Source organism: Lathamus discolor, chromosome 1 (genome assembly GCF_037157495.1).
Source record: "Lathamus discolor isolate bLatDis1 chromosome 1, bLatDis1.hap1, whole genome shotgun sequence".
In the NCBI taxonomy this organism is placed as follows: Eukaryota; Metazoa; Chordata; class Aves; order Psittaciformes; family Psittacidae; genus Lathamus; species Lathamus discolor.
Window position 1 is genome coordinate 58,361,832 of NC_088884.1, and position 26,648 is coordinate 58,388,479.

A 26,648-nucleotide genomic window follows, 5' to 3' on the forward strand; every position below is an offset into this window, starting at 1 on the left:
CTGTGAAAGCAACTAACACTGTCCTTGTTCAATTGCAATGTCCTGAACAAGCAAGAAGGATCCAGGAAAAGGTCAAGATTTTGTGGATGTACCATGGAAAACAAAACAGTTTCATCTGTAAGTGCTTAGTTTTAACCAGTAATGGTTAACATCTTCCTTTTAATTGGAAGATACAAATCAATGTATGGGCAAGCATTTAATCTGAAAGACAAAACATACGGTATCTATTCACAAATAAGCAAAAAAGGATGATGCTCTGATAATGCAACGTTTTCCAATCCAATTAATCTTACTTGATGAATCTCAGCAATCCAAAAGATGTGACTCTACAAACACCTGAAGTAATTGCGCTACTCCTGGAATACAGATTACATACAACAGGACCTAGCTCACAATCTGTCCAATCAATTCTGTCACAACTACAGTGCAACTATTGCACTGCTTCTGCAGTGTCTGAACTCCTTTTCCCTACGAAAAGAAAAACCAAAATAATTCATATTACACAGAATTTAACTAATTTCAAAGTACTTAGTGTGATGTCAGGTCAATGACATAGGACAAATATGGCTTGTATACCAGAGTGTGAATATTTATGCTTCAGCTTATATGATCATGGATGTGCCTTTGAGAAGCCAGGTCTGCTGGGAGCTGATGAGATTCACCTGGCCAAGTGAGACAAGAGTGTCTTCACCAACAAGCTAGACCGACCTATACTGTGAAACCCCACCTGGAGTACTGTGTTCATCTCTGGGGTGCTCACTACAAGAATATGGACCTGCAAGAACGAGGCCAGAGGAGGGCCATGAAAATGGTCAAAGGGGTGGAGCAGCTCTCTTATGAAGACAGGCTGAGAGAGCTGGGGCTGTTCAGCCTGGAAAAGAGGAGCCTCCCAAGAGACCGTATTGCAGCCTTTTAATATATAAAGAGGGCTTATAAAAATGATGGATGGACACTTTTTACCAGGGCCTGTAGAGACAGGACAAGGGGCAGCACATGTAAACTGAAAGATGGTAGGTTTAGATTGGATACAAGTTAAAAATTTTTAATGATGAGGGTGATGAAACACTGGCACAGGTTTCCCAGAGAAGCTGTGGCTGTCCCATTCCTGGCAGTGTTCAAGGCCAGATTGCATGGCCCTTTGAGAAACCTGGTCTAGTGGAAGGTGTCCCATGGCAGAGAGGTTTGAACCAGATGATCTTTAAGATCATTTCTGACCCAAACGATGCTATAAATCTATGTACCATGCCCAGAAGTCACAGATGGGAAGTCAATGATGAAGAGGGGCAAACAGCATTAACAGTCATCGCACCACAACTAGAGTAGCTAATTGCAGCACGTTCTCTGAGTCCTCTCACAGTAGTACCTGTGTCCTTACCCTTAAAAAAAAACATTAAAACCAAACAAGCATTATCCAAAACCAAACACTTCCCCCCAACCCCAAATATACACCTGATGGGCTTGAAGTATACAGATACCTTACATGCAATGTTTCTCTCCTGCCATTTAACAGATGATTCCAGAAAAAATTGTAATAGCCTAGCACCAAGCTACCAAGTGACAGGAAATATTGATATGAACACTGCAAACCTACACTTTGGTATTTATGCTCTAAAAAAAGGCACACACACTACCCCAAAAAAATCCAACTAGAACTATTAATTCACAGCAAGGTATACATGTTAAAAAATGCAAATGCTACAATAAAAGTACTGTATTCCCAGCTATGCAAGTCTCTTCTTAGCATTCAATTTCCATGTTTCTATTTTGTTTTTGTTTTAACTCTATTGAACTTGACTGCTGCAACTTATGATTCAATTATGAGTAGAAATCTGTAGAATACAGATACTGCTTTTCTCCTCTCCAACAATGTAATTGTCCTTACAGCAAAAGCAAGAAAAATACAAAAGTTGATTAAAACCAGCTTGCTGCACAGTATACCAGCTGAAACCATGCTGCTGTCCACTGAATAAGCCTTATGCTTTGTGAAAAGGGGAAGGAAAAGTAAAGGAAATAAAAGAAAGAAAATAAGAAGACAACTATTAAACTTTTCCCCTGAAAATGTATGGATCTTTATGAAGCTAAAAATAACTGCCGGCCGCTCTTTCCAGCTGCATTAGCTACTATGTGGGAAATACTACTCATAATTATAAAAAAAAAATGTCTTTTCCATAGGTCTGACTTATTTAACATCTTAAGTCCACTCCCTACTTGCTGGCATCTATAAGCACTGACTTTAACAAATAATTCTGTAGCTATCAGCACAGCTAAATCTTAATTTAAAAAAAGTTATACTGTGTGGGGTCAACAAGGCTATTTTTAACCTGATGGTCAACCACTGTGAAATTCCATGTACTAAGATGTAACTTCTGATACACAGATGGCCTTAAGAGCTAAAGAACTTTTTTCCCTCTTTGAGATATCAATGGTTACTACAAAAGCAGCGTGTTCTTTAGCAAATGCAAATACTCAGGTTTCACAATGAACCTACAGTGGGTTACAGAGAATTTTCTAACTTCTACAAAAACAACCTCTTTATACCACAGGACAACCCGTACAGGGGAAACAACGACTCTTCCTAACAAATTCTGGTACCTAAATGTTCGTCTACATGTAAACTGATCTTTTAGAGCTGCTCAATGCCACCCATGCAACAAGTGAGGCAGCTGATTCTTACAGCCCTGCACAAAGATGCCTTAAATGCACTCCATCAGTTCAGTACCTTCAAAATCACAGCTCCATTTGTTCCTTTCAATCTCTTTTGATCACACACTCTATGAACCAAACTTTAGCGTGCACTTTTCATTTAAAAATTAGAAAACAAAGACGAGTTTACTGCTGGTAAGCTTCTATCAACAAGATTAACTGCAATTTCTCACCCTCACACACACACCTCCCCACCTCCCAGTATTTTGCCTCATTAAATTGCTACATACAACCAATATGTTGTGCAGTCTATTTTGGTTTATTATATTATTATGTAAATTATTTAAATGTTCATACTCATACACATTTTTATGTCTTACTTACAGAACATGAGTTTTTTTCCTGAGAGATAATCAGACTTAATCTGTCAAACTCTTACTACAATTTCTCTAGGGAAGAACAGGAGCCCATGAACTTGCTGACCAATCACTTTGGCCTCAGTTGCAGAGGTTTACAACAGTCATAAAAAGAGATTTTCATTCTTTTTATTTGGGGTAGACAGCACAGAGATAGTGCAATCCTCTTCCTTTACTGGAGTTACATAGAGACATAAAATAAATGCAATCAAAGCATGTCTGAAGCTGTACAGCATCACTTACCAGACTGCAAACACAAGCCTAGCAAACTTGCATATCTTTCACGCTTTAATGCTTTACTAATCATTAAGTACGCATGAAAGACATAGCTGGCATGCCCCCTCTATACTGGGGGCATGCACAATGGTTTACAAGTACTTAGACCAAATCACAGCCTCCCAACAGCATGCACACCTTGTAAATCAGCTGTGATTTTTGCAAATCTGAATTGCAGACTGTAAGCCATTACATAGACCACCTTTGGTTGTTTGTAAACAATGGCAGAATGTTTTGTGATGTACTGCCATCCCTGGAAAAATAAAACCTTCAACTCAGCAGAAGGTGTAGACCTCTATTACTATAAAATGCTAGTTTCCACCACTATCATCCGGTCATTGACTTGTTTCCTTGTGGCTGCAAGTTAAAGCAACTTCCAGTCATAAAAAGAGTTATTTGCCTCTTCACCACCATGAATCATACCACAAATACTGATGAAAATGTATTTTCCTTGGAAAACAGTCTGTCTAGACTGCTCAAATTGAATGTACAATGCATATACGGGCTCTGTCATTTAAAGTTATTAAAATAGTGCTTAGTATTTTATTTCTGTAAATAAAATGAACGTCTAGCTACCGATTATATTTCTGCCTTGATCATACTGCACTTGCTGCAGTGCAGACTAGTAACCCATTTTTACCATTTGTGGAATACCAAGAATGTTGTGTTTAATAAGTTTCTGTTCCCACTCCTCATCTTCTCCACCTCCAAAAGAAAGTAATGCTTTTAACTTCTTTTCTTTCCCTTCAGAAATGCCAACTCTAATATTAACAGAACAGTACGTGCACTGACTGGACAACCATTCTGTTCTTGGAAGATAAATGTCTAGGCAAAACACTTTGTTCTTACTAAAAGGAGAATTTGACTGAAAGGCAAGAAAAATCCCCACCATGCCATTAGAACTGTAGAGTTACAAGTGGATTAGAAGGGAGCTGGAAGAAACCATCAGACCACTCAATAAAATTAGGCTCTCATGCAAATTTAGTTCTAATGAGATCTCAGAATGGTAAATTAAAAAAAAAAAAAAAATTCAAACCAACCTTACTTGTGCATTTTACTAGGAAAAAAGTCAGTTTTATAGCCCATAGCCTGACATGAGATCAGTTTCATACTGATTCCAATTCATACAGCATTAGGAATAGTTATTGAATACAGTAACAGGGGCAGTCTCTTTATCTTCTGGTATTTTAATTGCATCATTTTTAGAAACTAAACATCTTAAGTGTGTTAATTTCTTTAATAAATTATCTATTAAAGTCTACAGGCATAATAAATGGTACTCCTGTTATATCGCCACAAATAGCGAAAACACATGCCTGAGATTACTCTCCTATGCAAAGTAAAACACATCTAAGTGCTTGCAGACTTGGGAACTGCATTTATAAGCTTCCTGCATGTGTTAGGATGTAAAAATCTTTTCCTCCAGCAACCTAGAAGCTGAGCCTAAATCTAACAATGTCTCTTTAAAGACCTTGCTGTAGCAAAATCAGCAAGTTTGAAGTACTGGGGAGTCTCAACCTGGACTTAAACCATGCCAGGAAACCAAGAAAAACAACAAGAAGGACTGGCCACCCACTATGTGTTATTCGTGGTACCTAACCATATGACACAACTACTACATGATACCTTGTATAGGTCAAAGAAAAAAGAAGATTAACATGTAAAATACTAACCAAGCTCATGAGCAAATTTCTCAAATTATTTTTGATGGCATAGTGTGGCTGTTGTTTCATTTAAACCAAAATTTCCACCAAAGTGCTTATATTTTCCCTAGAAAAACTAAATGACCTTTTTTCTCTAAGTCTGTGGAAAGGATATTAGACTTTCCACCACACACACTTTGGGCCATTTATAATGAGTACCTGGCTAATAAATGGATCATGGTCCTTTTGCAATAGACAGAAATCCACAAGTGAATTTACATTCAGTATGTTTACTTGCATTCCCCCATTAATAAACAACAATAGTTTTGCAGCATCCAACAGCATCCACATTTTGGGCACTTTTTTACACCTATAAAGGCAGCTACTCATTGCCTTGTTAAGGTTCCTTGGATATCACATTCAATGTATGCCCAGAGGGTAGAAGAAAGGGAAAAAACTTGATGTCTCCTGGTACAAATTTGTAACTTTTCTTTTCTGCAGTGGCAATATTCCCTAAAATTCAAACTGGAAAGTGAAAGACAGGCACACGGCATTTCTCTTCAAGCCCCAAACTGCTAGCAAAAAAGGACACTGCAGAATGGAAAAAAAAAAGTCTTGTAGCAGGCATCCAGAAAGCCATGGTTACAGACAGTACTCTCCTTTTCCACCAGAACAATGCTCATTAACCAGAGTCTGGAAGTTGTGTCATGGCAATAACAATCAAAAGGCCGAGAGAGTGCCATGGTGAACTTCTACATAACTATAACTATTTTATCTAAACGTTTTATCATTTGTTTTTATCCAAACAGATGATAGCTTACCCAAAGAGCAGATGCCTCCCATTATTCTCTTTGCCTGGGTCCTCCTTCACCTCATTTTCATCCCCCTTCCATTTTCACTTTCCCTGGAGGAAGGAGTAACAGTACTCTCCAGCCTCTCTTGGAGATTCTTTGCTAGGGGCATTTCCTCTCAGTACACATGAAAACAGTTAAGCTTCTTCTCCCTACATTACCTTTAGGACACCCTGTCTTCATGAAGCTCTCTGAATTACAAGGTTTGTTTGCCCCATGCTTCCCACCTTGATTTTATGATCCTGATATCCCTGCTGAGTAAAACAAAAACCACCTAGTCCTATAAGAACATAATGTAGAGGACACATTTATTGTAAAGATTATCTCTTCTCCTCCACGACAGCTGTAAGAGAAGCTGTGGAGAAGGAGGAGCAGGGAAGAATCATGCAACCTGCACTATGCCCATCACTGCCGATAACCACAAGATCTATTAGGGACGGTATGTAACTGGCAAAACCCATCGATGTCTACCCATTTCTGGTGAAAGCCTAGCAGCACGTTACAAGATAAAGGCTGGTTCCTCTTCCTGCCTTTGATGTAGAGGAAAGCTAGAAACAGCCACAGAGCAGCTGCTGCAAAGTAAGATGATCAGAACAATGATGGCCCTGCTCACACCAGAGCTTCCCTGTGCAGCTGCTGATTCAGCACACAGTGTCAGAGCAAAGCAAAAACACCACAGCCTTTCCACCTGAAGGCAGGGAATACATTTTCCATCCAGTATAGAACAGTAATTTCCATACACCTTTACACCTTCACAGTAAACTACTGGTGACCATCTTAAATCTACAGATATTTCTGCAAATTCAATTTGCATATATTTATGTATATTAGAAACCTGCCTCAGTATGAATCTTGTTGACATTATTTGCTTGTAGGGCAGGGGACAGTAAAGAGCAAGGAATGAAGGAAGGAAAGGGCTTACAGAACACTGTATTTAAAGGTCCACGGAAATACATTCATTACTGTTCATTTCAAGCCTCAACCAAAGTAACCAGAAACTATTCTAATTAAATAGACATCAGCAAACTCCCTTTTCCTTTGTGCTCCAAGTGGGTATCAGTCCACATTATAGAACCACTATGCATATGTCATAAATCAGCAACATCTTGGCAGGCTGTACTAGAAAGCCTCCAAATTGCAGAATGAAGAACAAAACAAAACAGGTATACATACTGCCTAAAAAGCAGTACCAGCAACAAGAAAAGGGAAACCTACAAGACAGCCCACTGACCTACTAATTGCTATGACTTAAGGATATTAGCTCAGGTTAGTCTCTTTCCTTGGAGCAAGACCTGTACAGAAATCTGTCTCCCTGTACAGAAATCAAAACCCATTTCCATTAACACCATGAAAAGGACAGTTTTGATCAGCAGTGCAAAAAAACATCGAACAGTTGGGAAGTACGAGCTTTTCTGTCACTATTTCAAAGTCTGCTACCAATGCCATCCATGTCACCAGTATCTGACAGGTGAAGCTTGTTAGGCAGGATCTGGTCTGTAGTTCAAACTGTGCCTCAACAAGCCACTGCAATAATATACTTTCATGCTGACAGTCCACAGTAAATAAAATAATTCAGCTTATCATAGCTTAAATCAGCCAATCATTGCAGAAGCAACAGGACTAAAGTAGAGAATCAAGCCCAAGGTAGGAAAAAAACCCACTATCAAGATTCAAACTTGGTAGGACACTTAGACCAAAGTTAGGAAAAGGTTTGAAAACCTTTTAAAACCGCAGGACTAACAAAGGATAAATACAGCAAGCTGGAGCTTACTATATTTGGACACACGATCCTACAACTACAGTTGCTTGTGTTATCAAGGGTCTAATAATGACGACCCAGGCTTTGCTGAAAGCCCCGCTCTCTCATTCTTCCCCCTCCTCCCCTCTCCCTTAAGAAAACGTTGCATTTAAATAGTGCCCCTTGTCCTAAAGCTGTTCTTCTTCAGTGGATCTGAACTCACACTCCTCAAAACTCACTCCACTCCAGATAAAATGAGAAAAAAAAAATAAAAACTTAAGGCATGTCTAAATTTCCATATTAATACCAGATGTCACAGCCAAGCCGTGCGTGTAACACAGACATGTCAGGCTGAAAACAATGGTAACACTCATTTACTCAAAATGACAGTTACTGCTGAATCACATAAGTATGTTTTACTGTACTAACCCTGCAGGGTACAGTTAATTGTGCCTGTATACACTGCACAAGATTCCAAGTGTGGGACCTGCATTGCACGGACCAAGAGCTGACCACTGCAGACATGGGCAATACTACCCACACAAGAGTTAAGAGAATTCAGTGTTTGCTATCTCCAGATAACTTATCAGTTTGGCTGGTCTTAGTCCAGGTTTGGCTCTTTTCCTTCTGTGGACAGCTGAAAGAGGTATAAAAGTTGGCTCCTTAATCTGCAGTTTCAGAAAAAAAGGCCGAAGGTCAAAGACCTGGAATAACGACCTGAACCAAGGCCCACCCAAATCAGTCTTTCCACAGCCTTTAATGGTTATTGGATGAAAATATGAGGACCACCAGGAGAACCTTCTGGCCCACAGAAGGTGGCAGCAGGTTGACATTCCTAGGAAAGGTGAAGCTTGCATGGCTGTAATCTGTAGATGTTCTGAAGACAATTAATTCAAAAGCTGTGGCAGTATTCACAAAAACACAGCACTGACAGAGCACCTGTAAACTTCAAACTGCAGTATACGGAAGAACCAGAACACTTTTGCATCTGGTAACTTACCATTGCCCAGCAGCAAGAATGCCTACAGTCCTGCCTGCACCATTAACCAGCAAAGGGGCAACTGTCTACTGTTAGAAAACATTGTACTTCCTGGCACAGATGTTTCTGGAAGATGCTCACAGTCACCTTTCAAAAGCACTTAGACTCACTTTCAAATACAAAAAAAAAAATAAAATACAATAAATAAAAAAAAATAATAAATCAATGAGCTAAACACAAAGGAACCAAAAAAAACCAAACCAAAAAAACCCAAAACAAACAAACAAAAACACTACCCCTGACCAACCCCGAGTGGTACCAAGAGAACAAACCAATTACTTAAAACTTTCCTGTTTGGTAAAGTAGTAAAATGCTCTGAGCTATAATAATTAGGGGATAGCAAAACTCAACAAAAACACAGGATTTTCTTAAGCTACGGAAATATGAAACCAAAATCCCAATACAAGTGCAAACAGCAGTTTACTTCCACCAGATAATGTATCAACTGATTGTTAGGGCCTACACTCTGTAAATGCTATAAAGACCATGAAAATCCCAATATTATTTTTACAGATTGGAAAAACACAAAGGCCAAAAACAGCACCAATAACTCAAATAAGAAACTCATGCTTATGTTTACATAAAAGTTTGATGAGTATAATATATTTGTCACACTCCTACAATTATTCCCCGAAAATACTATAAATATTATTTTGACAATGTAATTACAGTTTTTACTTTAACAGTGGCAGCGAAGTACTGGCACCAATCCCCCATAGAAAAAGCCTAACAGACAAAGCAAAGATCACACATGGAAACTGGCAGCTCTTATGATCAGGGCTGTCCTTTATTTATTTGGCTAAAAAAAGTCTGTTTAAATTAGTGTCTGGTTTATTTAAGCTGTAAAACAGAAGTAGCTTAATTATCTTAGCAGTAAGCAAAAGGAAACCCCAAATACAAAAATAAATCGAAGTGCAGATTTTTAAATTCTCTTTTCTGCCAAGCAACTGAGGCACGTTCAGCACCCCGTGGACTGTGGGTCCATTCAGGAACCACTCTTTCCCACTTCCTCTCCCTTGAAAGAAAAGCTCATATGAACTTAAATTGATAAATGTCACCTATCAACAGTTCAGGATGTTTTGACTCTGTATGACAAGTAAAGTGCTTTAAGCTTTATAACCACTTGCTTTCTCATTCCACGTAAACCAGCCCATCACATATGACTCATGCAAAAATCTGAAGTGTAATAATTTATAGTATTTGTTCTCAAAAATCTTTCAAAACCAAACCAACAACTAAATCCCCAACAAAACAGCATGCATTCTCCTCAAGAGATAAATATAGAGGGCATTGATGTGGGATGAGAGGAAGGATTAACTTTCCTTCCTTAGTCCTGCTGGTTTAAATATAGTAGCCATTGTGTTTGAGAGTCTGCAGGATACAATTTAAAAGTTACATCTTCTCCAACTGTAGTCACATTACAATCAAATCCATATAGCCAATACTGTGTCTCCACACTTGTTGTCCAGACAGCAAAAAAGATCTCCGTTTATAGGCAATAAAAGTGAGCAATGGTTTTCCAAATGCTTTGGGTGAGCTCTGGATAAAAATGTAGTAAAAATCTACTGTTCCCTCACACTTTCCAGGCATATTTTAAAAAGCTTATTTTTCATATATAAACCAAAAGCAGTATTTTGGAAATAAAACCATTCAGAGCAATGTGATTAAAGAACTACAAAAAACTATGAAAGATGAATGCGTTGGTTTTTTTTTAAGAACAAACAGAAACATGAAAGATACCAAACAGGAAATAAACAAGAAGCACAAAGGGCCAGGCCCATTTGGCCAATATTGGCATTCATTAAAGGCTATCTAGGTTCCACAGCTGACCACTCCATTTCTTGTTCCTGATAATTTAATAGACAGTGCTGAATGACCAGTCATGCCAAATGGTAAGGTACAGGGGGAAAAAGAAGAGAAAGTTATCAAAAACAGGCCATAGATAGACTCCTATGCTAGTATGTAAGCCCACAGAAGCATTTAGCCCTGATTTTCAAACTAACGAGTTCTGCAAAAATACCACTCTGACACATTCTGAAAAACTCTGAGTATTTACTTCTAGCTGATTTTCCAGTTGCTAAGATTGTGTCTTTTTAGTGGAACCAGAAGTGTAAGTGCTGCTGTTGATATTGCCTTCCAGGGGAAGAAAATAAATGAACAGATAGACAAATATTGACAAGTATCAAGAAATGGGTAAGGATGCATGGCTACCCATTTAAAAAAGAATAAAGGAAAATCAATTTAGTGTTCTTTGGCAGGTTTGAGAATGTCACATTCCCCTGCTTTTCCACACCATCAGAATTAACCAGTCTCATTTTTACAGTGCAATTCCAATTTGCAAATGGTTGAGTACAGAACTAGGAAGAGGTAAGAGCAAAGAAACATTCCATGTTTCATTTCACTGAAAAGGACAGAACTGAAAGGTTTATTTCTCCTATCGTCTCTTGAGGAAGTAGAAATTACTTGAATCACTTAAGAGTTATTCATTCATTTTTGTTTTAAGGTATACTTTTGCAAACATAACTACTCAAAGCCCCCCATTTTACTCAGATTCTTCTTCAGGAAAACAAAATAATTTGATTAAACATCTCATTTTCTGTAAAGCCTGGAAAACAACTTTGTATTAACAAGTTTTTAGAATAGATAAGCTACCCAATGCAGCTGCTGTGAATTTCTCATTCCCTCATTTCTTTTCAGGGACTTCTTAACAAAATGTCAACATGATTTTCTAGCACTACATGAACTACAACAGAGAACTCAGTGGCTTTTTAAACACAGCACGCCTTCACCTTCAAGAGTTCAAGTAATCAAGTATCTTTCTTCGCTCAATTGTGTGATGTCTTCCTGCAGACCCTGGGAGAAAGTTTTTGCCTTCTTATTTCAAAGATGAAATACCTCTAAGCTATCTGGCTTCTGCAAGAAATAGTATCTCTGAAAGCTACATACAGCCTAGGTTCCTTACCTCTTCTTTTTGAAGCACACACACACTCTCCCTCATGCCTTTTTTTTTTTCTTTTAATCTCTACAAAAGAGTGATGATGTTTTTATTTTTAGAGTTCTGAATTCCAAGGTTACTTACTGTCACTTCTTCTGCAGAGTATGACCCTTCCACACTGGCAGATTAAAAAGTACCTTTCAATGCACTTTCTTGCTAGACCACAATTGACCTATAAGGCAGCAATGGGTCAAGAGCAATTGCTTTTTCATTAACTAAAAGAAAATAAACATGGTAGCTGATAAAGTCCAAATCAGTTTGATAATTGGAGAACACTGACTGAAGCCGAACCCAGGTTTTAGGTGGTCTTTACCTGAACAGCATCACAGACTTCCTCCTCTTCTGCTCAAAGCAAGAAGCATTTCTTTATAGCTCCCTTGTAAGTACATGACATTTAGAGCATTTGTAAAATGTTTAAAACAAGATATTCCATATTTTCCTACACATCCTCCCTCAAGAAAGGAGCTGTGAACAGGTGTTAGGCATATGATATTCATGTTGCTGAACATCCTACCAGAAAATGATCAAGTTACTATAATAAGCACAGTATTAAAAAATTTACATAGAGTCATCTTTCATCCCTGCTTGTAAAAGAATGTTTTAAGTTCTGTTCTGAATAGAGTATCTGTAGCAGTTTAACTACACCTGAACATTTCTCAGAAAACTGGAAGCAAAGCCAAATTCCTGTTCAAGGATTCAAGCTTTTCATCCATGATAATCTACCCACCGTTTCTGGACTTCATACCATTAAGAGCAGTGAATGACCTAAACCTTTGTATAACAAAGCTGGCACATCTGGACCCTGATTTTTAACAGATGCTGTTATCATCTTCCCATTAACGCATTTTTATGCAGCTTACCCTGGTAGATTAAAACCCCCAAAAACTTAAGAGGGATGGTATCAGGACAGCATAACAATAATAACACCCATGCTACTTGATTTAAAGCTAGCTCAAGTATCACCAGCAGCCTGAAACTGAGGAATGCTGGCATGATGCTCAGAGCACCTCTCTCAGACACACACAAACAGCACAGTATTGCTCTGCAGCTGATACCGTCCAGTTGCATTCAGTTCTGTTCAAAGAGGACAATGAAATCATTCAGAGAACTTGCACAACAAATTGTCCCTTGAAAGGCAGCTATCAGGCATTCAATGCCTTTTATATCCTAGAGGAGAGAAAAGTATTTTGGCAGATAAATACTTTTTAAGCAATTATGCTGGAATTCAAAGTACATTCTTTAGTATCAGCAGTATTTTGAAGTGGTGAAAGGTTTGAGAAGATTTACAAACAAAAAAGATTAAAGCTCTTCTGTCCAGGATGTGGTAGGGGTGGAAATCAACGAAAGGATCAGATGGGACACAGCCTATAGAACATAAGCTTGCTTCGAAACAGTCATGCCCTTGCTTCCAATTTATCAAGAAGAAACGTACCAGTACAGGTTGGGGGTTGACCTGCTGGAAAGTAGTGAAGGGGAAAGGGACCTGGGGGTCCTGGTGGATAGGAGGATGACCATGAGCCAGCAATGTGCTCTTGTGGCCAAGAAGGCAAATGGCATCTTAGGGTGCATTAGAAAGGGAGTGGTTAGTAGGTCAAGAGAGGTTCTCCTCCCCCTCTACTCAGCCTTGGTGAGGCCGCATCTGGAATATTGCGTCCAGTTCTGGGCCCCTCTGTTCAAGAAGGACAGGGAATTGCTTGAAGGAGTCCAGCGCAGAGCCACAAAGATGATTAAGGGAGTGGAACATCTCCCTTATGAGGAGAGGCTGAGGGAGCTGGGTCTCTTTAGCTTGCAAAAGAGGAGACTGAGGGGTGACCTCATCAATGTTTACAAATATGTGAAGGGTAGGTGTCAGGATGATGGAGCTAGGCTTTTTTCAGTGATATCCAGTGATAGGACAAGGGGCAATGGGTGTAAACTGGAACATAGGAAGTTCCACGTTAACATCAGGAAGAACTTCTTTACTGTAAGAGTGACAGAGCACTGGAACAGGCTGCCCAGGGGGGTTGTGGAGTCTCCTACACTGGAGATATTCAAGGCCCGCCTGGACAAGTTCCTGTGTGATGTACTGTAGGTTACCCTGCTCTTGCAGGGGGGTTGGACTAGATGATCTTTTTAGGTCCCTTCCAACCCTTGGGATTCTGTGATTCTGTGATTCTGTGATCCTTCTTTTCCAGATTTCAGAGATGAATCCTAAATCCAGATCTCACACTCTGGAATCCAAAGATCCATCATCTCAACAAACCTCAGTGTACCTTCCCTAAGGTCTGCTGGATTCTGCTGGAAAGCTTAAGATTTGCCATAGGAAAAAGGAAAAAAAAAAATAACCCCACAACCAAACCAAGACACATGCTATGAAGTGAAGGAGATTTTCTACTTGGGTTTCTGACAAGGATATTTCCTACGTCTGCTGCAATCCCTAACATACTGAACTACTTCTTAGCTCTTAAGAGATCTGGGTCTGCTTTAAGTTCAGTTAAAGTTCATCTGGCAGCTTCATCAGCCTGTTCCTCTGGCAAGTGTTCTTCGTCTTTGTACCCACAGCAGAGGAAAAAAAACAAACCAAAACAAAACCCCTTGTTACGATGAGACTTTTCTTTTTTAATTAAACTAAAACAAAAGGGATGTGCAGAGGGTACTATGAAAATTCCATTAAATCTATATTCTGCAGACACAATGATTTGTTGGAAGACTGGTCTCAAATCACCTAAAACTCAGAGTTCTATCTCCTGCAGAGAAGAGGGAGGACTGCTGAAGCAATTAGAAAACAGAGCATTTACAAGTAAGTGTGACTTACCTGTCACAAATCAGTCTTGATGCTGGCCAGACATTTAGCAAATTGTCAAACATTTGTTTAGCATCATTGCCTATCAATCCTCTGCACTCATCTAGCTGTTGGCTTTCACTGTGCAACTCCTTAGAGCAACCTCTCTTCTCTAAGTACTACATAATATGAATTGCTCACTACAAATCAATACTAGGTATTGTTAAGAAATTACAAGAGAAACCAGGCTACGAAATGCAACTAGTGCTCGGAGGTAAGCAGGGAGAAAGAGAAGGGCCAAACAGCTATCTGTAGCAACACCATACAGGAAGGGCCTAAAAATGTTCTTTTAATATATGTATAAAAAGAAAGGAGAATATTACTACAGGGATGACTGGCTTGCAGGTGGAGTTGGACAACCTTTATATGCCATATGTAAGAATTAACTGGTTATTTTTAAACTTCTGTGAAGCCTTAAAGTGATATTCCAGGACAGACATACTAACTCACCTTCAGCTTTTCTGGCTCACTGCCTCAGTGGCATACCATATAGTCTAACAACAGCTTTTTCTACAGTTGGCAGGAACAAGAACATTACAAGCTTTCAGGAATTCATCTAGCTTTTTACAGAATTTAAAAAAAAGAAAAAGAGATATGCTGAAAACTTGTATTAGAATTGTTTCAGTAAATACACTGAAGAGGCAAATTAGCCATGAATATAACACTTGGGCCTAAGATAAACTATTACAAAAAGTCTTTATCCTAGCAAAGAAAATACAAAGCAGTCTGGACTCAACTGAATAAATCTTAGCAACAGTTTATAATCGCATCACTTTGCACAGGACTTCCTTTTTTGCTGCTTTGATCATGTCTCCCCCACTTAGAAACACCACACTGGCCACAGTAGTGGCCTGGGAATACGTAATTTATTTCATTTCTCTTTTTATCCATTACAAATTGTACTGCACTGAACTTTACTTCAAAAACTATCACAAGATTCAGACTTACCAGTCTTAACAGTTACCAATGGATAAAGAGTGAAAACACACCACAGATTAGGCTAAATTAATTTTTCAGTTTGCATAAAGAGTTTTCAGTCTCTCTTCATAAATACAATAATGTATGAACTTCAAATTTCTTCAGCCTACAATGTTTTGCTCTGGGAATTTTTCACAGGGACATGAACTGAACACTTAGTGTTGCTCACTTTGTGATACAGCATTAATGCTTTATCCTTGTATTTTGCTGCTATGGAAGCAACATTAAAGTATATAAAATACCTGAAGGATATAACACCACCAAGAGGGATCATCAAATCCAAGCAGCTATTTAAGGACAGAAATGGGACACACATCTAAATGAACAACTTGAAATATTCCAATTAGCACCTAATTATCTGCTAGAACAAAACAGATTGCTACTCTAGCCCTGTGACCCAATTTCCTATGTGAAATACGAGAAGGAGAATCAATCATGAAGTAGAAATACAGCTAATACACACAGTAATATTTACTAATTTCAGGGGTTTCTTTTGTTTCAACAGTGCTATCTGATTTTATGTCTCTTTTGAAAGTATGACTAATAATCCACAGTGGAATTTAACTGTTAACTTCTGAGCTATGCCCTAAGGAAGGGGTTGGTGCTCTAGGTACTGGCTAATTTTCACTCAGAACAAAGTTGAACAGATCACTCAGCAAGGAATTAGCAACACTTGCTTGTCTAAAAAAAAATTATTTTTTGTACTAACTTACATGGAATACCCAGCCATACTCATGACAGATGTTTCCCAGTGAGATCAATACTACACACAGCATCAAATGAACCCTCTATCCTGGGTCAATACATACATTTCAGTTATAACTCACACTCACTTGTTGAATAGCTATGTAGAGTAACAGTAAAAAACACTTTTTATCGAAATATTATTAAAAATGTTCTGGTCAATGCCCTTTATTTTTCAATAGCGATAAAAAGAGATTTTACAACATCCTGTGGCTAGGAAAAGGAGTCTAAAGCAGTTAATCGAATTACTGTGTTCCAACCCCTCCTTTGTTTTTTGCCAACTAACACTCACTGCTGCTTCTTCAGACCCCAACAGCAGCAGAACAGCACACGTGTATGATAACCCATCAAGGAGGGGTCAGTTGCCACCAGATTAAAGAGGAAACATCAGGCCATGCATGTAACCAACAAGAGGTACATCCTGCTTGCTCCCCTGCAAATGCTGGGAGGCACCAGTGAAAGGTGATATACCCATGCTGCAGTTCCTGAAGCTTTGAATAAGCCGAAAGTGGGAAATGCACTTCCCCACAGCAGCCTTCTGAGCCTACTGCTATCAAGGACCCTAGTCCTTGGGGTCAACATCAGGATGGACAAAAACAGCATTTCAGTTCCCATCACTTTTCCTTTTCTCTTACTGGTCTAGGAAGAGGTTCACAACTGTGGAGCAGGACATTTTTGCCCTTCATGCCTCTTCCCAGTCCTCCCTGTCCAACTGTGTGACACAGCTTGAAAGTCACTCCTGTGTGCTATCAGCTCCTCCTCTTGACAGTTAATGAGCAAGCCCTCTTTTTTCCACACACAGGGTTTAGTTCTAGTCCTCCCACACTGAAGGACTGTGCATCACCAATCCTTCCCTGGAAGAAGGATTCCAGCAACAGATGAAGGAGTGAACATGGCTTAAGCACAATACTGTTACATGCCTGAAAGGCTTCATTTTGAGCCAACTATAGCAGCAAAAGAAAAAAAGAGCATCCTGGACAACAGTGCTCTTTCTCAGCTTCATAAAGGTGTTTGAGGGTAAGTTAAAGTATGACAGTAGTTTCATTTGCTTTCTCAAAATGATATAAAGCAGCAACAGGAACCCAGTAAAAACCTCCTCCAAGTAATGGGAATGAAAAGAAATAAAAGTAGCAAAAGAAAACAAATGTTCCCTACTCTCTGTAACCACAGACAGTAAAGACTGGGATCCAATGCCCTATATCAAGCTCCAAATACACAGAGGGAAAGAGATTATAAAGAAGAAAATTACTGAAAATGTCTTAATATCCAGCGAAATGAGTTTGCTAGAAATCAGGAGCAAGAACTGCCATTAAGGTGGAAGGATACTGCAGTCAGATTTTCTCTTCACTGCATGAAGAAAAACCCTCATCCATTAGGGAAATCTGAACACTACTCAAATCAGTGCTTAGCTCTTGGCACCTACCCTGACTGGCCAGCAACCACAGTACAGAAATGAAAATTTAAAAAAAAATAAAAATATAAAAAAAAAAAATCATAAAAGTCACAGCCCAAATTTTTTTCCTGGAATCATCTAAATTATTTCAAGTGTCATCAAAATAAAAAGTTAGTATTCTTTTATTTCACTATGTTTGCAGATCAAACAAAAAGACAGTAAAACAGCAGAACGTATTTGGAATGGAGATATTACAGGAACTTTTCCCTTTTGCAATTCAAATAGGTTGGTTAATCTTAAAGAAGTTTCCACATGTATTTCCTTTAACAATCTACAGGGAGCAGTTGAGCAAAAATACGACTGGACTAGATATGAGGCTGGATTTTCTTCAAGCAGCATAAAGAAAACCACTCTCTCCTCTCCCCCCAAATTCTTAACTGCAATTCAAGAAACAATTAAATCTATAAAAAAAATGCATCAGTAAGGTGACATTATACCACCACAAGACTTCCCACATGAGAAAATATAGTGCAGGCTATATGTTTAACAAAATCCATAACCTTACCAGTCAATAACAATTCTTCTTTGATTTGTATTCCATGAAGCAATTTGATCAAATGGACAGATGCAGAGATGAGACCCAGGTTCCTGTTATTAAAACGGGGGGGGGGGGGAACATTTTATATGAAATATACTCAAAGTGAAAAGGCTTTCATTGAAGTTAACAGCAAGTCTTTAACATCTTCAGAAGCTCTAAAACAGATTGCAGTTTCTCCTACTTAACTGTGCCTGTCAGTAGCCACACTACTACCAATGGAGGCAAAGCAAACAGGTTTACTACATTAGCTTGCATATTAACAACTTTGGACACAGTACCTTCAGAACCAAGTACCCTTTCTTCTCTTTTTGCTATTCCTCTAAATCAGACATCAAAAATTAGCAGGTTATTCCTGTAATTTAAACAGCTTTATTTGTGTAAAAACTTTGCTTTTTTGAAGTTCAAGTGTTCAGGGAAAGTGTCATTGTACGTTACTTAGCAATAAACTTTGAGGATTTTATATAACAACAAAGTGATTAGTGACCACCAGCAAACAAACAACAGAGCCAGTTCAAAAGCAAGTATACAAAACTCTTGGAGGGAAGCAGGAAAGTTAATCACTGATCTTTCTCCAGTGAGAAAGAACTATAGTTAGAATGGTTTGGCTTGGAAAAAACCTTTAAAGGTCATCTAGTCAAACCCCCCTGCTATGGGCAGGGACACCTTCCACTACACCAGGTAGCCGAAAGTCCCATCCAACCTGACCTTGAATACTGCTAGATATGGAAAAACATGGTGATAGTGAGGACAAATCAGTGAAGTGAAGCCATTTGGAAGCAAAACCACCAAAATAATTCTACAGCCAAAGATCAGCAATCTTGGAGGTAGACAACAGACCTGTCAGGATGTGCATGCTACAGAGTAAAAAAACAAAAGTCAAAGAATGCAGTATAAACAGATGAAATTTTCAGCTTTAGAAAATAAATGGAACTCAGATCTCCATAAGTAGGTTGTATCTATCATGTTAGTGAAAAGAACAATCTTACCAGCGCTCAGCCCCACAATTCTGCTTCCCACATTTTGTAAACATGAGTAACTATGGAGCTACAGCAACTTACAATAAGAAACCCAGTCTGGCTGAACAGCCAGCCAGCAAACATCTATAAAAAGCATAGAAACTCTGTCAGAGCAGTTCCTTGACCCACAACATGAGTGCTAGCACTGCCAGGACAAAAATGCATAAGCCTGAACTTAAATTTGCATTGTTCTACAACTACTGCCTTCTAAGAAAAATCTTGCAACTTTGTGGCATTAACAAAATTCTGCCCCAGAAGAGAAGCTGCAACTTTGTCCCATGTCAAAATTATATTTACTTCAATAAACCAAATTTGACAAGCCCTATGAACCCAAATTTTAAGACTGTGATCCACAACAATTCTTCATGATCTAACAAATTTACAACCATGGGTTTTTGTTGGGATTTTTTGTTATGGTTTGGTTTTGGGGGTGGGTGATGGGTTTTGGGTTCTTAGGGGTGATGTTTGCTTTTGGTTTAGGGTTTTTTTTAAAGAATTGCAGAGACTACCATGTTTTCAGTAACTACAGCTGGCTGAACCCCAAGCATCCCCTGGATGTTACAAAGACAGTCTAAATAACTTAAGGAGCCAGACTGACTTCTTATCATCCATTAGTATCAGTTTACCTCTATATGTATCAGGGTTGATATGCACAATTCTACATGCCATACTTTGTCATGAGTGCCAGACAGATACACATGTACCTTAAAAAACACAGTAATCCTGTAACTGATAATTAAGACTATCTACTTCTTCATTATGTTAAATAAAGAAATAAAAGAGAAAAAAAAAAGGATAGTTCTACAGTCAGATTTCCAAAAGGTTTACATCATTTGCCTAATCAACTTGTACTAAGGACACACACTATTATTCAGCAGTGCCCCAAACTCTGACCTACAAATAGGTCAGCTATTTCTGTTTCTTGCATACTTAATTTCAAGTGATTGAATCAAGCAGGAAATACCAGTTAATAAATCAACTAACACAGCAGCATAAAATAATAATGACTATAGAAAACCACACAAATATCGTAACATTATACTTTTGGATGGGTTAAAATGGATCATAACTATACCTCATGACATGTTGATTCCTGGCACACTCAACACAGGCATTCCTCAGACATCTGAAACACTCTGCTATAAGCAGCAGGGAGGTGTCTAGATCTACCAATTCACAGGAGTCCTTGTAGGCCTGCTCAATCTCACTTGAGGTGCTCCTCAGGATTTCCAGGAGATCCTGAAATACACTTTCTTTCGCCATTTCTCTGAAACAAATGAATTTGTAGTGAATAACAACAACAACAAAAAAATGCACTGCTATGAAAGAGCCTGTATGATGACAATCTTCCTGTAAACACGAAGATGTTTCTGCAACAATCTCTTAACTACCCATAGCATATAAGGTCTTTCAAGTAGAGAGAGCAAAAAACATGCACACAATCATTCCACCAGCGTTTTCAGATGATGAGCTGTGGGAGAGTCGTGTTGCCTTAGTATTCCTCACAGCCCTCCAACAGCTCTTTGGAATCTTAATTTTAAAAAGAAGACTCCCTAATGCATGTAGCTAGCATGTTTATATATGACACCGCATGGTTTGTTAAGAATTAGGAACTGCTTTAATTCATGAACACAGTTTAGGTGCCCAGCACTAGATGTTTCAGAAGAAAAAGGTACCGGAAGCTCCATTATAAAATACCCTGCCACAAATTTCACCAGAGGGAGAAAGAGAAGTCATGAAGAAAGTCAGTGGCTGCACAATCAACATTTTCAAGTGTTTGAATCAAAGCCAAGGGAGAAAGTCAACTCTGTCTATTGCAGCAGACAACTATGCCAATACAAAAAATACCATGTCACGAGTATCAAGACCTAGGAAAACAACACTACAAAACCATAAGCATATAAAGAGACACTTTATGAATGGATGAAAGAGGTGATGCTGCTGCACCACACAGGTTGACCAGCCTCCCCAGGACTGACAGGCACATCTGCAGATGCTCTGTCACACAGATATGCACACTTCCAAACTACAGCTATTCACATGCTCTCTTCCCTGATTTTATGTTTAGAAAAGACATGAGAGCAACACATTACAAACATTGCTAACTTAGTTTTAGGTATTTCATGCTGAAAAGAAACCACACCAAAGAGTGTTTCTGGCATTGCTACAGGGAAGTCCAATAAATTCACTCATCTAATACTTCTAACCAGAATCAAAAAAGGGAAATCCAGATGCAGCCTCCTTGAACCTTAAACAGGCTTGTCATGTACACAAGATCAAATAGGAAAGTTAGGATCCAAGACACAAGGTTGAGAAATACCTCTGAAATTATGAACACAAGAAAGTTAGATGAAATGGAAAGTAATACTAAGCAAAAGTATATCAAACAAAAGATGTTCACACAGAAAACTCTTCCTAAAGGAGAATTTAAAATCTTCTTCATCAAACATTAGTGGATGATGCAGTATTAGCTGCGTTCAGCTGCTCTCTCTAAAGCCTAAACATTTGCACAATTAGAAATTCTACCTGCTTTTTACAGTAAGAGATCACATGTTCATAAACCAAACAGCAGAAATGTAAAATCATTCAGGCTGGAAAAGACCATTAAGATCATCTAGTCTAACCATTAACCTAAGGCTGCCAACTCTACCACTAACTATGTCCCTAAATGCCATGTCTATACATCCTACCTGTAACACCTTTAAACGTGTCTTAACATTGTATTTCCCACCATTGCTCCTGCTGCATTCTCTTTCCTAGACTAAACAAAAACAATTCTCTCAACCTTTGCTTACAGTTCATATTTCCTAAGCCTCTTAACACTTTTGTTGTTTCAACAATGCCACTTTCATATTCATCTACATCTTACTGACAGTACACTGCATCCAATACTGAAGTCTGTTAGGGTGTGGGGTAGACTTACAAAGAAGGGAGAGCACTTGTACTGTAGTAAATACAACCATGTTTACAAATACCAGTAAGTTACTAAACATTATGTATCAGATCTCCAGGAAATATGTGTTTTATTCTACAACCTCCCAGCTGATCAAAATCAACACATTTACACAATTTCCATCTACATTAAAATATTTAAAAAAAAACCCACCACAGCATCAAGATACATATTACAGGGAACTAGACGATTTTAAGGTCCTTTCCAACCCTAAACATTCTATGATTCTAATCCTAAGGAGAAAATACTAAAGTAGCACAACAAAGACCAAAAGCAGAGCTGGCTTCAGTCATAAAGAAAACAGTAGAGCTTACATAACCAGAAGGAAGTTTTGGAATTTTGTTTAGTTTCCAAGATCTAAGAAAAGACATTCATGGCTCCTGAACCTTCCACATACAAGAAGTGGTACACCTCCTGCCACTTCATGACAGGCATGCATGCCAAAAGAGATTCAGCGGCTGACGCGCCACAGTACACATGGCAAATGCATCCAGACACAAGTTTTTCTAAACATCAGAATAGCTACGGTCTGGTAAAGGAGCACCCAGACAGGCCCTGTCCCAAACACAAAAAAGCCATGTATTCTCTATTGAGTGAAGATGCCATACAGAACCATTAGCTGTTAGTCTACTGAGTTTTTAAACACTAAAATTGCTGTAAAATAAGAAAACTCTCGGTCCAACTGCACTTTCTTTTGTATATGTCTATGCCATATGTTGGGTTATCACATGAAACTAGTCATTTCCTGACCCAACTTAAAAATACAGACAGGTACTATTGCCCAACATTCAGTTATTTGAAGTTAGTAAAACAAATTGAAAACAAAAAAACAAACAAACAAACAAAAAAACCCCACCAAAAAAAAAAAAACCAAAAAAAAAAAAACACCTGCAAGTACTTTTGTGCACAAAAGTACCTACCATTAAAATGGCACCTTAAAAGTTATTCTTATCTGGAAAAGTTTCTACTTCATTACAGAGTTATGCAGCAAAACAGAAGTTTTAGCCAGACACTGGATCACACACATACCAGGCCACTGTGGCAACTTCTTTTTTCAATTTTGGATTGAAAGTTAAAAACACCCAGCCTTGGAGTGCAGACATTTCCCATGAAACACAAAGACAAAACTCATCCTAACAAAGCAAGGATGAGGTACACCAGAAAGTGCCTGTCCTCGCTGTGCATGTGGAAGGAGATGCAGATTTTTACGTACTAGTGAGGAGAGAAAGCTCTCCAAATCTCTCTTGCACACTGTGAAAAAAAAGTTCCACGTGCTCAACCCAGATCTTTCTGGGCAGAAATCAAATCTCTTCCTGCAACAGAAAAGCCTAAGTGAACATTCAAAAAGTATTCCAAATGACCATGGAATGACTTACAGGCTGTTTGGTGTAAAGCAGGATTCTATTCAGAGGAAATTTTAATCAACTCTTACTTAAGCATCAATGTAATCTGAATGTGCGCTACAAAGGAATTTAATTAAAATCATCCTTCTGCACAAACACTAAATTTTCAAATTGGTGAGGAGGGCAGGAAGTGCTTAGCTAACACTAAGAAATCAGCCAGGAGTGGCTTCAGGTAACTGTTCCAAGCAGTGCTTAGAACTATTTTTGAAAAGAACAGTCCTTTTCCAGCAGTACGACAAAGATTCACATACATATAAAAATAGCAGCTACAAGTATTTAAAATGTACTTCTTTAAAGGATTTTCCTTTCACAAGTGTTTCCCTAATCTTTAAATAGCAATCTATAAAACTAGTAAAAAGCCTGCTAAGTAGCTTTTAGATTCAAAAAATATATTCTACTGTAAACAGGCCATGAAATTCTTTCAGAACTGCTCTGTGAGTATTCCACAGATTTCTCTTTCCTTTATTTTGTTGCCTAAAAGAGGATCTTCACAATTTGCTACTCCCACCTGTCCTTGATTTCAGCATCAAGTATTCTGAAGGCATACAAAAGGAAGCAGAAGCAAAAGGCACAGCAGCCCAGCTCTCAGACAAGGAAGACATACACAATTTCTCATTAAGTCAAAACAAAGAATCAGAATTCATGTATCCGTGCCAAAAGAAAGATTACTGTCACTCTTTGCAAGATCTACATGCTTGACTTTAAAAACAGAACTGTACAAGATAAGATCATAGTGAACAGAGTTAAAAATACTAATGCAACCCTGTTCAAAAGACCAGGTCTCCAAAACCCATGAAATTAGTCAAGAACTATGCAAAGAATCCAGAAGCTTGTAAATCTGCATTTCCATTTCATGTTTTAGATACTTACACAATTCCATACCTATAAACAGAGACCCTAAAAAAAGCGTTTAAAGTATTTATCTTCATAATATCCTGGTAATAGAATAAAACCATTTTTTCCCTCTTGTAGATCAGTAATGAAAGCATAAGGAAATCAAGTTTTCTGCTCAAAAGCACCGTAAGTCTCAGCCAAAGCACACAGCTGAATTCAAGTCTCCCAAGTTCCACACCACGGTCTCCTAACTGAGGCAGTATTTTCTCACCTTATTTGCTTCTGAATTACAGACCACTAGCACTCACATTTTAAAATTACTTTGTTTCCACAAGCACTGAACAATCACATAATAACAAAAGAATCGTCATTAAGTATCATAACTTCAAATACCAAACATCCATTGGATTGCATCTTCTGGTTCAGCATTTTCCACAGTTGGCAAATTTATTGCCAAAGTTGCTCTCAGATCCATTCTGATCCATTCTGGATGTGCGCTAACACTACAGCTTTGTCCTTCTGGACGGGCAACTACACTGCCTCTCTTTTGGCCTACCTGTACCCACAAAACTTGGCAATTTTGGGGGAATAGCTACTCAAAAATAGAACTGGGGAGAGGGGAGGAGAGGGAGGGTGATGGTGGGGGAAGGGCACCAACCACTACAATTCCATGCTAAGCTATGTAGTTTGATTTCTTCATTCTTAGGTGCAATAACTTTCAAACAGCTACTGTTAGGAGTGAGCACAAGCTTCACATCAACCTATGCCACCTCCCAGACAGAGTGAAAAACATTACTCCAAGCATTGTCACACAGCTGAACATCTGCACACTCAACCTTTGCCAAAGCCAACAAGTGGTTTGCAATACTGCAGAGGTCCCACTTACCTTACAGACACAGCTGCCCTCCATACCAGTCCCATTCTTTCTCCAGTAACCCCATGCTTTCTCTCCCTACCCTAACACTAAGGGGCACCCAACCTTTCCTCCCATTCTTTCTCCAGTAACCCCATGCTTTCTCTCCCTACCCTAACACTAAGGGGCACCCAACCTTTCCTCCCACTGAAGCCCCTGCAGCCCATCCTACTGCACAGCAGTTGCCCTCAGTTGCCTACAACCACCACTCTCATTTCAAAGCCTTGGCCTCGCAGGCACATGAAACAGTCACCCAGAAAGGCCTCAGTCACACACACCTTGCCCATTTCTAGACACCCTGCAGTGCTCAGCGTGGCTTTTTGCCCCATAGTGGCTACCCGAGCACACCTGCTTTTAGTGCAACTGCTGTCACCCGTGACTGGGAGGCACAAAGTTTTCCCCCCCGCCCTAGGCTTGCCTCAGGCAGATGAGCAGACTGCCAGCTCCTTATGGGACCCAAAGGAAAGGAACAGGTCACCCTACTGGCCCCGGGCCCCACACCAACAGCCCCAGGGGGAAAGGCAGAGGTTTCACAGCAGGGAGGGCGGCACTGTGGGCACTGCGGGACCCTTTCCCTGCGGACCCCACTGCCCGAGGGGCAGGAGACTGCGCTGGAAGCAGCAGCGAGCCACACACGTCCCAGGCCCGCCGACACCGGCTCCTCCCGCGGCCGGACCTCCCTCTCCCGGCGCACGTGGCCGCGGGCGGCCCCTCCTCCCCGCTACCTGTGCTGCGCCTCCCGGAACAGGCCCGCCAGTGCCCGCACGCTTTCCAGGCGGGCCCCCGGTGCGGCCGCCACGGCGGGCAGCGGTTCCGCCGCCGCCATCGCCATCGCCATCGCCATCGCCATCGCCTGCCCCGGCGCGGCCCAGCTCCGCCTCCCGCCGCGCGGAAATGGCGGCAGCCAGGCCCCGCCGCACGGGCGGTACGCCTCGCGAGGCAGGCCCGGAACCCTGCGGGGGGATTCGGCGTGCCGGCTGTGGGACTGTGTCCCGTGTGGGCCCAGGGGCTGTAAACCACTGTCTTTTCCCCTCGTAAAAAGCAGGCCGTGGCGACAGCCTTCAGTTCCGCCTTCTTCCGCAGCCCGGGGTGCCAACCCTCGGCTCTCCTTGCGGAGCGGAGCGCTGTGAAGGCTGGCTGCGGAAGGCAGCCATCGAGCCCGGTCCTTCCCCTCCTCACATGTGCGGTTGGGGTTTCCAGGTCCAAATAAGCATTTCAGTGTGTTCTAAGCGTATGTATGAAAAGTTAAAGTAGATACAACCAGCAGATCACAGCTGCAGTGAGGAAAGCAGTGGAGTACACTAAAATCTGACAACATAGTCACATGTGGTCTGTGAAATTTACCTGCAATTTACTAATTCTGTGTTTGTATACCACACTGTGTGGGAAGGGGT

The 26,648-nt window shown here is 39.8% G+C and overlaps 1 protein-coding gene across 3 annotated transcripts in view; it reads right to left on the reverse strand.

The window, feature by feature from the left end:
- Positions 1–26,125, reverse strand: part of ATXN10 (ataxin 10) — a 103,546-nt gene extending 77,421 nt beyond the window's left edge. The window contains exons 1-3 of one of the 3 annotated variants that reach the window (XM_065672791.1): positions 25,980–26,125; positions 20,227–20,418; positions 18,103–18,185 (exon numbers count right to left, since the gene is read on the reverse strand). In XM_065672791.1, the coding sequence (XP_065528863.1) occupies positions 18,103–18,185; positions 20,227–20,418; positions 25,980–26,104 (400 nt within the window). In that variant the 5' untranslated portion in view covers positions 26,105–26,125. The remainder of the gene's footprint in view (positions 1–18,102; positions 18,186–20,226; positions 20,419–25,979) is intronic. The other 2 variants (XM_065672780.1, XM_065672798.1) reach the window with 2 other exon arrangements.
- Between the last annotated feature and the right edge of the window lie 523 nt (positions 26,126–26,648).